Source organism: Microtus oregoni, unplaced genomic scaffold (genome assembly GCF_018167655.1).
Source record: "Microtus oregoni isolate MIOR12 unplaced genomic scaffold, Mior012 000000F_ref0000247, whole genome shotgun sequence".
Lineage (NCBI taxonomy): Eukaryota > Metazoa > Chordata > Mammalia > Rodentia > Cricetidae > Microtus > Microtus oregoni.
The window spans coordinates 2,448,659-2,461,340 of record NW_024543059.1 but is presented as its reverse complement, the minus strand read 5'-3'; the positions used below and the strand labels follow the sequence as shown (position 1 = coordinate 2,461,340).

Below are 12,682 nucleotides of genomic sequence, written 5' to 3'. Positions count from 1 at the left end.
TCTCTCTCTAAGCACCAGCTTTATTTGTTGAGCCCTGTGCTTGACACTGGGGTTTTGAGTTTTTAATTAAGCTCTGAAATGTCTAGGTACATTCATGCGTGTACACACACACACACACACACACACAGAGACATACATAAATTGGCAGGAATAATATGATCTTACAGGACTTTCCTAAAAGGGGGAAACACACACAATAGTTTGGGAATGAAGTTTCCTTTGCCATCGGACCACGCTTCTGAGTGTGTAAAAGTGAGGCGTCTGTTCCAGAGAGAGGTGAGCTTCAGCGAAGGCAGGGAGAACATGGAGCATGTAGTACAGTGGGAAGTCACGGTGAGGAACTTGAATGTCGAACCGAGGAACACGTCTAGGCAAGCAAGAGCCATTTTGCTTTTAGATGGGAAGACCGGTGTGCATGGGGTCTGTAGACCAGTCTGTTAGCAGGATAAATTGAGACAAAGTGCCTTTTACATGTATGTGTGTGTACATGCCTCAGACAGTTAAACTATGAAGCCAGGCTGGTCACCCATGTACAATTCTATCTCAGCCTCATGGGTGTTGGGATATAGGTAGTAACAACCCTACTGAGTGATTTTTTTAAAGTATTTTTTAAAAATTGAGGTATCAAATTTTGATGTATGTCAGAATAGCACAGTGGCTTATGAAGACATTTTTTTTTTTTTTAATTTCAGTAAGTTTGTAGTTCCCCCTGAGAACATTTGTTTGAACTGGTGTTAAATGCTACCAGCTGAGAGAAGTTAACATTGATAACTTATGAGTTGCTTTAAGGCTAAGGCCATGTCTTCCTCGTCATTGTTTAGATGATAAACTTAGAACTTAAGGTCTGGCGCTGAATGTGTGCTTAGTAAATGCTGTGTGACCCTTGGTACGCATCGAATGTGCTGTTCTTTCAGGTCGCCATCAAACAGATGAATCTTCAGCAGCAGCCGAAGAAAGAGCTGATTATTAATGAGATCCTGGTCATGAGGGAAAACAAAAACCCAAATATTGTGAACTACCTGGACAGGTATGGAGTGGGTGGGTCCTGTGAGAAGTTTCAGGCCTTTAAGACAGCTGTGTTAGAGAAGAAAATGAAGCCAGCACTCAGAGCTGCTTCCGTTTAAGTATTTTCTGTCCTGAGCTCTTTGCTAGAAAATCCTGGGTGATGGTTAACCCACCGCCCCACAGCTTATAACAGCTGTGCCTTCTGCTTTAGGGAAGGCTGCCTCTTCAGTCCGCCTGCCTGATGTCTTTATTTCCTCCTGTATCCCAAGCATTTCTTCATCCCACTCACCTTCTTGAAAACTCCTTGTTGTCTATACACTCTTACAACATGGTGCTCAATCCAGTCTGGTGTTGTTTTGAAATCTGACCACCATGAAAAAATGGTTCTCTTTGTTTTTCTAAACTCAATAAAAGTGCATCTGTTTGTGCCCCCCCCCCATGCCTGTTGTTAGCTACTAGTAAATTTGTGGTCAACTGAAATTTATCCCCCCCCCCCCCCATATAAACTAGCATTAAGCTGAGAATACAGAACATGTAGCTTACCAGCTTCTGCCTCCAGACTACTTGGATTAAGGCATGCACTGCCATTTTTAACTTGCCCTATTTATTCTTTATTACCTTACAAACATGGCTGTTGGGTTGGGGTGCAACTCTGTGATAGAATGCTTGACCAGCACATATGAGGCCCTGTGTTTGGTTCCCAGCATCCCCAGAAGAAATTACAGCAGAACAGAATTAGAATCTTACCTTTGTTTGAGATAAGTCTTAAAACCTTTCAGGTCTCCCCTCTACCACTTAAGACCCGTTCCCAGGATCGATCTCACACCTTAAGACAACACGTGCTTTTCTCCAGCATGTCATGGCAGGTTAACACACAGCAGCAGCTTCCTCTCGTGTCTGCCAGATGGGCTGAGTTACCTTTCTGTTTGTCACGTAATGGGTCTGGGAGACCTGATCTCTGAGTCAGATTCAGTTCTAACTCGGGTCAATTTATAACGTCCAGGCTACCACACCACAACCAGAATCCTCAAACTCAGAAGTCATTGTCAGCAGGTAGGAACTAGACCCAGTCTGCCTTGTGGATCTCAGTCTAGAACTCCCAAGGAGGCCCTGTGGCCCTCCGTTTTCATGGTAATGTGGCTTCCAAATCCCATCCTTTTCACGTGTGTGCGTGTTGCCTGTTTGCTTTTACAGGTGTGGGAATAATGCTGGTATTTTTAGTTTTAGGAGGTAGCCTCTGGTATTGCAGAGAAATGTGATTTTATATTTTAGCCTTGTGTTCTTAGTTTTAGTGTTTGGGACTTCATAGACCACGTATGTTTTGTCTTTTCTAGGTGTATTCCCCAACTGTTTTAAAATTGATGATTCTGTCCTCCAAATTTTGGGTTTTTTTGTTTTTTCCCAGAGTAGGAAACCCTAAACCCTTCCAGAGCTGCCTGAGATGGTTTCCCTTGTACCCTCACCCCTCGGTTCTGAAACCCCCTGCAATGGCTTCCTGTGTTCTAACCGTTCCTTCTCGCCCTGCATTCGCTTTCCTGCAGTTACCTTGTGGGCGATGAGCTGTGGGTTGTCATGGAGTACCTGGCTGGAGGCTCTTTAACTGATGTGGTGACGGAAACCTGTATGGATGAGGGCCAGATAGCAGCTGTGTGCCGGGAGGTAAGGCCTCCTCCATCCATGTGAGTTCACATCCAAAAGAGGCTTCAGTCTGGGCTCTGTGGAAACAGAAGTTAGTTCTGGCATTTATCATTTATGTTTTATGGTTGTATTTCATAATTTCTATAATCATTTTTTTCTTAAGCTAACTGTTCTGACCATGGTAGAAAAATTAGAAAGTACCCGGAAGTCTATACTAAAACAGTCATTCATACTTTGAATCTGTAATTATAGCTATTCAAATGACATACCTTTGAACCACTTTTTCCATGCCTCCCTGCTTTGTGTATGGTGAAGGAAATAACTCCTGGTAAGAAGGTAGTGGCATCTTTCAGATAGGTAGTCAGAGAAGGTTTCTCCCTTGATTGGAATATGCATTTGAGTGACATGTAGAGGCAAGCCAGCAAAGTTATAGGATAAATTTACTGCAGGCAGAAAGCCTGATGTGGTGACATATGCCTGTAATCCCAGCCCTGGGGAGGTGGAGGCGGGGAGATCATCTTTGGTTGCATGGCAAGTTCCGGGCCAGTTTGGGATACAAGAGACCCTGTCTCAAGCAAACCAATAAGCAATCATAACTCCAGACAAAAGAAGCAGGAAAAGGAAAAGCATAAATAGATATTCTCCTTCTTCCTCACTGCAGTTAGACATCTCAGGGCCTGTGATGCTGTCATCAGCTTTCCAGGTTTCCACGAGAAGCATTGTCCGCAGAGGATAGGCACATTTTCACCTTCCCAGCATCCTGAGAAGGATGCTAACGGGAGTAAACAGGATGTTGAAGAAGCTGGTGTTTTGCTTTGTTTTGTTTTTTTTTCCTTTTCTTCTCTTTCCCCCTTTCTTTCTTTCTTTCTTTCTTTCTTTCTTTTTAAAAAGATCTTTCTCATATCTTTTACTGGTTGTAATCATTCCTGAGCCTTAAAAGTCTATTTGTGCTGGCAGTGTGGGTAAGTGAGAGAGTGTGTACTTGGCATTTATGAGGCCATGGTTTTACTTCTCAGCACTGAAAAAATAAATCTATATTTGTGAATGATTTGTAACTATCTATCTCTATATAGAACTAGGATGTCAAATTCAGTGTGGCCCAGTAGTACAGACTTCTTTCTCAAAGTAAGATTGTCTGTGAACGTCACTTCTATGCGTCACCTTTCCTAGACGTGGAAATGTATTGATAGAACACTTCTGATTAAAGCAAAATTGTAAGATGAAAGCAGTATGCAGTTTTAAATTAAAATTTAAATTGTGTGTGTGTTTGGGGTGGAGGGTTACATGCACATGTACGTGGCACCCAAGGAGGCCCCGGAGCCATCACTTCAGCCTCCCCTACCCTGCCCCACAGAGTTTTAAAAGACTTCTTAGTTAGGAGACAGAAGACGTGGTTATATAGCCAGCTCTGCCTCTATGTGGGGCAAGTCCGTTTCTTCCTGGAGGCCTTGCTTCCTTTATCTTACAATGAGGAGGTTAGATTATTGTTAGTCTTCTAATTATGTGTTTCTTTATTCTGCACACACTAATGCAACAGTGTCTACAAGCTTTGGAGTTCCTACATTCGAACCAAGTCATTCACAGAGACATCAAGAGTGACAACATTCTGCTGGGGATGGACGGCTCCGTCAAGTTAAGTGAGTATGGCTCTCAGGAAGGATGATGCTTCTCTCCGTGCAGGGTGTGGCTCTCAGGAAGGATGACGCTTCTCTCCGTACAGGGTGTGGCTCTCAGGAAGGATGATGCTTCTCTCCGTGTAGGACCGTGGCTCGGGTGGCTAATTAAATAACAGTAGCCACGACATTCGCCAGAGAAACCTTGTTATTTTATAAGGTGTTATGGGATATCTGTATTCCTCTGTAATATCATACAGTGTCTTTTTGCTATTTTCCAACTCTTTTACATTAAAACACGTCCCCCCCCCCCCCCCCCCCGAATGCCGACTTCTGTGGTTCTCGGATAGGATCTGAAATACATTTACCAACCTTCTAGGAATCCTCAGTCCCCGAGAGACCTGTAATGGATTTATGTAACTCACTCATTCAGTTATTTATTCGGGAGCCATTTGCTGAATGTCTGTTACGTGGCAGTCCTTTTAGAGGTACAGGGAAGACAGCCTTCACTGTCAAGGTGCGGCCAGTTTAAATAAGCGTGTAGTGTCAGTGTCGTGAGAAGGAATGGCATTTTGTACAAAGGTGTGAAGCCAGTTACCTCGGCAAACTGTGTCCTAAGGGGGTAGACGGCTAGAGTGAGGGGCTGAAAGTAGGGATCTAGCCCAGTATTGGTGCTTAATTCGGTGACTTATGTCCAGAAGATAAGAGGTTAATTAATTGCAAGATTCTGAAGTGTAGAAATGTTTTTTTTATGTATAAAGGGCTAAGCATTTAAGGCCAAAATATCCTACTGGACTTTGACCATTTGGTTTGAGAAGGCGGGAGGCTAGAGATGTTGTCCTGTGTGTTCCTCCTGCTTCTCTTCATGGCTGAACGAGGAGGGGACTAGTGGTGAGACGGACTGCAGGGAGCACAGCTCCTACTGACGGACTCTCCTAAGTGTGTCTCTCCTCTCCCTGTTTCTAGCTGACTTTGGATTCTGTGCACAGATAACTCCAGAGCAGAGCAAGAGGAGCACCATGGTGGGAACCCCTTACTGGATGGCACCTGAAGTTGTGACGCGCAAGGCCTATGGACCCAAGGTTGACATCTGGTCCCTGGGTATCATGGCAATTGAAATGATTGAGGGGGAGCCCCCGTACCTCAACGAAAACCCTTTGAGAGTGAGTGTTCCCATCTTCTTTCAAAGTATTTGGGCTTCTGTCTCTAATCCCAGAAAGTTGGATTCAGGCTCTTCTCTCTGTATACTTGGGCGTAGTAATACATTCTTATAATCTTAGACTCACAAGACTGAGATAAGATGCCAGTTTGAGGCCAACTTGTCTCAAAAAACAAAACCAAAGGGGTCTGTGAGATGACTCAGTGAATTAATGTTCCTGCTGCCAAGCCTGACGATTTGAGTTTAATCCCTGGGACCTAAGAGGTAAGAAGAGAGAACCAGTTATTACAGCTTTTCCTCTGGTCCCCACACATGCACCGTGTGGTCCACATGTGCCGCATAGACATGTGCACACACTGAATAAACAGATGTCACACACATGTAAGCCCAAAGACTAGATACTATTGAATATAAAATATAAAAGGGTCTGGGGATATAGCTTACTTTTAGAGCTCAATCTTAGCTCTTGTATGGTTAGGGGAAGAAATAAGGGTTGATAATATATACAAGATACTGTTCTGATAATAATACCAAATTACTATATAGTAACAGGTGGTAACTGCTGTTGAAAATGTAGAATAAGAATGATTGAAAACGTGATGAGGAAGGTTTTACTAAGAGGGAAGTTTTCTCTTATTATTTCAGCAGAAACATGAAGAAGATTTAGTCTTATGCAAGATTTACCAAGTATCGAGAATTAGATTTGATTTTTTGCTTGTTGAGCCCCACGTTCAAAGAGGCTATTTCCCTGAAAGGAGTGAGGAGAAAGTAGACTAGTAGCTAGAGTCAGGGGTAAGAGAAGGCTGGCTGCTAAGACTTGTGGCGATGTGAGAGCTTGGTTTATCACACTGGAAAGGGCTTCCCGCTAGCTAATAGAACAGGATACAGTTTGTGCTGGCAGTGAGTCATGCTGGTTGCTTCTTTAGAAATCGGTGAGAGACCGATAGAATGGTCCAGACAGAGTTGTGGCTTGGATGGCCCTGGTAGGGATGCAGGGGAGAAGTAGACTCGGAAAGCATCTTGAAAGCATCTTGACGAGGTGAATTGGAATAGCCCGAATTGCTGAGGAAGTCGATTCCCCTTTGCCTTAGTAACTTTGCTGTCCCTGGGACCAAGGCCACTTAGAACAGAAAAGGGTTTGTCTGTGCTCACGGATCCAGGGGGTGAGAGTTCATGATAGGGCGAGTGGCAGGAATGGCAGCAGGAGCAGGATACTGAGAATGTCCGTCTGGAACCACACCTGAGCCAGGGAGAGCCAACTGCGAGTAAGGCAAGCCCGCAGGTTCTGCCTCCAGTGACGGACGGACTTCCTCCTGCAAGGCCTTCATGGCCTGTTTGTAGAGGGATAGGGACAGACACCTAACTTGAACAAACCCATAAGAGCAGAAAAGGAGAAATTGAGATGGCATTTATAAATATTTTTCTCTTCTTATATGAGAAATGGAACGAGATCTTGCGGAGAGTTGAGAGGGTCAGGCTGAAAGCTGCAGGCTTGTTAATGGCGGTGAGTTAGTGCTGAGGAGAAAATGGCCATTTGAGAGAGAGAGAGAGAGAGAACCTTGTAATCAAAGAGTACTTATAAAACTCATTACTATGTTTTTCTTCCCTTTTCAAGAGTGGCTTCATGTCAGGGGCAGGGAAGCTGCAGAACAGTTGCTGTCTAACCAAACATGCCCTTTTTATAGTCCTCTTGGGTGACTGAGTTCACCGAAGGGGTCAACACTGATTTGGGTCAGCTACTAAAGAGCTGTTTAACTTACCATGCTGAGTGACTAATAAACTGTTTATATCTGTAATCAAGAAAAAAGAATAAACCCTTGGACTTGTAACACCTCAGAGCTTACAAAGTGCTTTCCAGACGCATTCTTTATTTTTGTGAATATGAAGTATTGTTTTATTAGCAATGAAGTTATATATTAGCTACGTATACATGGCCACATGGCCTTGAGATGTTAGACTTGATCCTTTAGTATCTTCTCCTGTCCTGGAGCATCCCGCAGCTCGCCATACTTTGAGAAGACATGTCTCGAGACCGAGAGAGCGAGCCTCAGTGAGAAAAACATGGTTCTTCATTTGTATCACCAGGCCTTGTACCTCATTGCCACCAATGGCACCCCAGAGCTTCAGAACCCAGAGAAGCTGTCCGCTATTTTCCGGGACTTTCTGAACCGCTGTCTTGAGATGGATGTGGAGAAGAGAGGTTCGGCTAAAGAGCTGCTGCAGGTAACGGTCCTTCTGTAGCTAGACGCCCGATGGGAAGAGCGCCAGCCCAGCCTTTGTGTCTCGTTTTCGTCTTTGAGGTTGCTTCCCGTAGGCTGCCCTCCTGCTGTCTCACTTTGTACTTCTAGCTCTCTGACTGTCACCCCTGGGCCTTTGCTTAAAGCTGTCCCTTAGTTTCTTCCTCAGTCTGTTTAAACTTTACACATTTTCTAGGCTCAACTCAATGTCTACTTTCTGAGCTTCCTTTGAAGTTTTTCCTGTGTCTTTCAGACATCTTGTTTTGCCTGAATTAGCCTATCAAAGTTTGTGTCTTGTGAAATAGCTCTCTGAGAAGTCTAATTTTGTACATTTTACTAAGCAATACAAAGGAACAGTGTCTCGGGCAGTGGTTCTCAATCTTCCTGACTCTGAGACCCTTTAATACAGTTCCTCATGGTATGTGATTCCCCAGCCATAAAATTGTTTTGTTGCTACTTCAGAACTGTAATTTTGCTGCTGTTGTGAATTGTAATGTAAACATCTGATATACATGGTATCTGATATGCGACCCCCAAGGGGTTCATGCCCCACAGGTTGAGAGCTGCTGGTCTGGGGGTAGTGCAGTTTTGGAGTCTTTATAGTCTTGTCATTGCAGACTTCAGATGGTGGCAGCGATATTCTGTTTGTTTGGAGTGAGACTCTGTAAGGGTGTAGTGAAATAGAGTTGGATTTACCAAGCCGTTTATAAAAAGTACTTTTATTCTGTGGTCACAACTTAGTTCATATGGTTTCAAAAACTACCTTTAGCAAGTGACATCATTCATAGTTAGCATCTTTTAAAATACAGTTTCTGATTTTTTGGGTCATTTTACTGAACTGCAAACTGGGAATTTATTGGGAAGTATCACATTATGGAGGTGACAGTGTATGTCTGCAGGTTAACCATTACTGTGGTGTCGCTAGACCCGAGCGTGGCCAGCAGAGCAGACAGCAGGACCTTAGCACCCGCCCTGGAGTCGTTACACATGAACCTCTCTGTCTTGACCACTCTACTGTAAACTCTGTTTTATTACTATCCGGGCTTCTTCTTATATGCGATCTGACTGAGAATCAGTGCTCAGACAATATTTATAGAGTTGAATAGAGATGTTTACTTATCTACGTTTCTAACATCTGTTTGTGATTGAGGCTACTGTTTGGAGCACTGGTCTGTTAGGTATGGGATCTGGGTTCTGCCAAGTATAAGTCGTTAGATCCCTTGGGATTAAAAGGCTCCTTCAACACATGGTACAATGTAGAGTCCTTTTTGCCTTTCATGTGACTTGTGTGCTGGAAGCCATAGGCCTTGGGAAATGTATCAACTCTGTACTAAGTCTGTGGTCATTGGAAACATTCTTAATTAGGTACCCAATTGTAGCCCTTGAAAGCGCCCTCTAGAGTTTCTTCCTGGTACAGCAGGTACATTCTGTACGGCAACCCTGTGAGTTAGAGGATTGGTTATTCCCATTTTTGCAAGTGAGGAAATTTACATGTAATAACTTTTGTGTGATTATACCGTTGACAAACAGATACAGTGTTTCAGTATGTCTGTCTGTCTCCCAAGTGTATATGCTCTTGGTCATTGCTTCTATAGACTCAGAACATGTCAGCTGGAAGGTTTATAGGGCTTACCTAGTTTATTTTGTTGAGAGAAGTAAATGGAGGCTTCCTAGTTGAGTATTGGAGGGCGCTGCTTTCTTTCTTCAGAAGACTTAGAAAAATAGGACTTCATCCGTAGCTCCTTAACATCAGTGTTATCTGGTAAATATTCACAACCTAGACTTTTCAGGATCCTCAGTCATGAAGTTTCACACCTGTTTCTCCTGTGAAAATATACATACAGACAGAAATATATAGGATGAGACAGAAACATATAGAACCCCAGTATGGGAGCCGTAGCTTTAGGCTTCAGCCCAGATCATTCTGGTTCTCAGTTCCCCTATAACTCCTGTATCTGCCCCAATAAGTTGAATCAACCTCCAGCAATGAATGTATACGTAAAGTCTCTGTGTGTCTGTACACATATATAATAATACTAAAGTTATTATAAACATGTTAGAAGAGCCAGATAATGTTCAATAATTATAAACATCACATTTGCTCAGAAAAGGAAACGTAGCTCTGATATTTATTATCAAATGGAAGAAACAGTCTGCATCCTCAAGATAATTGTAGAAAACAAAACATAAACAACCCACCGTTTTAGGTAAGTGGTTACATAAAGAATTGTTTTCTGTAACATTTTCATAGGATATTTTCTCTTTTTAAATAAAAGTATGACTCAAAGTCTGTTTCAGTGAAAGTAATTTTGGAAAGCACCAAACTATTGAAATTCTTACTGAACACTTAGCCTTGCTGGAGTCAAGGCTTTGACAAAGAGTCCTATGTGGTGCATGCTTGTATTCCCAGCTGAAGGCTAAGGTTGTCATGTTAGGACTAACCCTCAGTGTCTTTCCCAGAAATAATAGTTACTCTGTATTGCAATAGTTTAGTTTTACTTAGGAACAAACAAAATCATACGAAATGAACTTTTGTCTTCTTTCACTCAAAATGTCTATGGTATAGAGCCAGGCGAGGTGGTTTACACTTTTGATCCCAGCAGAGGCGGGCAGATCACTGTGAGTTTGAGGCCAGCGTGATCTATAGATTACAGTCCAGGACAGCCAGGGCTGTTACACAGAGACAACCCTGTCTCACAAAACAAAAACAAAAAACAAAAAAAAAAAGAGGTCTATGGATTCATCTTGCTTTCAGTGTGTCAATTACTGTGTTAATATTCTGTATAGTTTTTTTTTTTTGCAGGCATTAACTATTATAAGTAAATTTGTATGCTTAGTCAGTGAGATAGCTTACTGGGTATCCTGGTACCTGCTGCCAAGTCTGACAACCTGAGATCCCTTCCCCTGTTCCTGTAATTGTGAAAAGAATTGATTCCTGAGAGTTGTCCTTTGACGTCCACACACACATACAGAGTAAAATATGTTTTCTTCCTTCAGTTTGAGGACGATCTGACATGGCTGTCCTTGCTCTCTTCAAATGGCTGCTGAGTGAGAATGGTAAATAATCAGACTCTCTCTGCTCTTTCTTCTCCTAGCACCAGTTTCTGAAGATTGCCAAGCCCCTCTCGAGCCTCACCCCCCTGATTGCTGCAGCCAAGGAGGCCACCAAGAACAGCCACTGAACCACGTCCACCCCAGCATCATCGTGCCAAGCCTTCTAGGAAAGAAACACTCGTTTCAGGAACTCCGACCCTCGTGTCCTCCCCCCCCTTGCCTCGCTTCTCCCATTTCCTGATCTAGTGCTCTCGTGACTTCGACCTTGGACACCGTGTGTGTTGCACTGAAGAGAACTGCAGCTGGGTGACCAGCTAATCCAGCAATGGCCATTTCTAAACAGGACTTCCCTTCCAATTCGTGGGCGTGCGGGAGGTGACTTATGAGCAGGGGTTTACCTGAATAAACCTGTTTCTACGAAACAGAAATCTCAACCATCCCATTCCTCACCCCTCACAATCAGTTCTTGGCTGTATAAATTTATGGTTTGATAGCATTATCAATTTGCGATCAGTCGAAATTTCTTTAGCGCCTTCTTTCTGTGACCAAATTGCCCAAACACCTCGTTGTATTGGAAAACCGTAACAGCTTTGGAAATGCCGTGGGGCCTGATGTTCTGCCAGGGATGTGAACCGTGACATTGGTGCAGCCCACCCCGACATGGGAGAGCTACCGTCTTTTTCTTTGTGTGTGCTTCTAGCAGCTGTTCGGGAGAACCTTGGCGCAGTAGTATCCCCTGTGCTATTTCTAGTGAAGTGGTCTTAGCTCTGTAGCAGCTTTTGATTCCCTGCATCCCCTAGGCCGCTGCCTGCATTCTGTTATGAATCTTATTTATAGCATCGAGAGATTTCCTAGAGCACAAGTCGAGCGAGACAGTGCAAGAAAGCAGAGGGACAGCGCAGCTACTTTTAGCATATGGCCGGGCTTCAGCACCTGTCGAGCTAGGCCCGTGCGCTATTTCAAGGTCTCAGCCTCCGTTTCTACCTGGGATAGGGAGCTGAAAGACGAAACTCAGATCGTTTGGTAGCTTCACTATTTAGGTCGAAAGAAAAGGTCTCTAAATCTGAGATGTTGTGCTCCTAGCGATAAAGGGACCCTCTTTTTAAATGCATGACCAAGCTCTCTGCAAACGGACATGCTTTACTCTGGGTGTTGGGGATATTTGCTACCTCCCGCTTCCTTTGTGGATTTGGTTCTCCCACTGTGGTAGGATGCTTGGCCAGCATTGTGGCTTGTCGTGTCAGCCCCGCTGACGACTTTGTCCTGCTCAGAGGTGCGCCTGCCTCAGCAGCACACGTTTCTGTTTCCTTCAATAAAAGGAAATGAAAGTACGCTACGTGGAGTCTGTCTTTTCCCCTTCTCCTGTTTCTGCTTCCCCCACCTCTCATGAAATAATACCAATTTCTCATGAACCCTTTGGAAGTCAGTTGCAGATAGGATACCCCTTTGCAGTCATAGACTCCCATTTGTCTTTTCTTTCTAAAAACATTTTAGTTTAGATATATACACTAAAGAACTTGGCCAAAACGAAACAATCACGATAAAATGTGCATTGTTTAAAGAATTATTGTAAACACGCATGTCTTCGGTGCCCATGTAAGAAACAGAGCACGCCTAGGACCCTAGGACCGTCTCCATCTTGCTGTTCCCTCATTCTAGCCTCCTCTCTGGTGGTAACCAGGACATGCTTGGGTGAAATCATATGTGTTGAACCCAAGGAAAAACATATCGTTATCCTCTTGGCTATGGGAAGTAGACAAAATTGCCGGGGAGAAAATTGGGATCTTGGGGGTGGGGTGGGATGGTTGTAAGGGGAGATAGGAAGAGAAAAGTGAGAAGGGGAGGATGGGGGGGACTTGGGGAAACAGGATGATTGGGATAAAGGAAGGTTAGATAGGGGAGCACGGAAGCACAATTCTTAGTTAAGGGAGCCACCTTAGGGTTGGCAAGAGACTTGAACCTAGAGTGGCTCCCAG

The 12,682-nt window shown here is 43.8% G+C and overlaps 1 protein-coding gene across 3 annotated transcripts in view; it reads left to right on the top strand.

Moving 5' to 3' along the window:
• The window catches only part of LOC121447291 (serine/threonine-protein kinase PAK 1), a 100,047-nt gene extending 88,009 nt beyond the window's left edge, over window positions 1–12,038 (top strand). For all 3 annotated transcript variants that reach the window (XM_041650491.1, XM_041650482.1, XM_041650473.1), the window contains exons 10-15: window positions 915–1,027; window positions 2,547–2,664; window positions 4,181–4,280; window positions 5,223–5,419; window positions 7,501–7,638; window positions 10,748–12,038. In XM_041650491.1, the coding sequence (XP_041506425.1) occupies window positions 915–1,027; window positions 2,547–2,664; window positions 4,181–4,280; window positions 5,223–5,419; window positions 7,501–7,638; window positions 10,748–10,834 (753 nt within the window). In that variant the 3' untranslated portion in view covers window positions 10,835–12,038. The remainder of the gene's footprint in view (window positions 1–914; window positions 1,028–2,546; window positions 2,665–4,180; window positions 4,281–5,222; window positions 5,420–7,500; window positions 7,639–10,747) is intronic.
• Window positions 12,039–12,682: the final 644 nt, after the last annotated feature.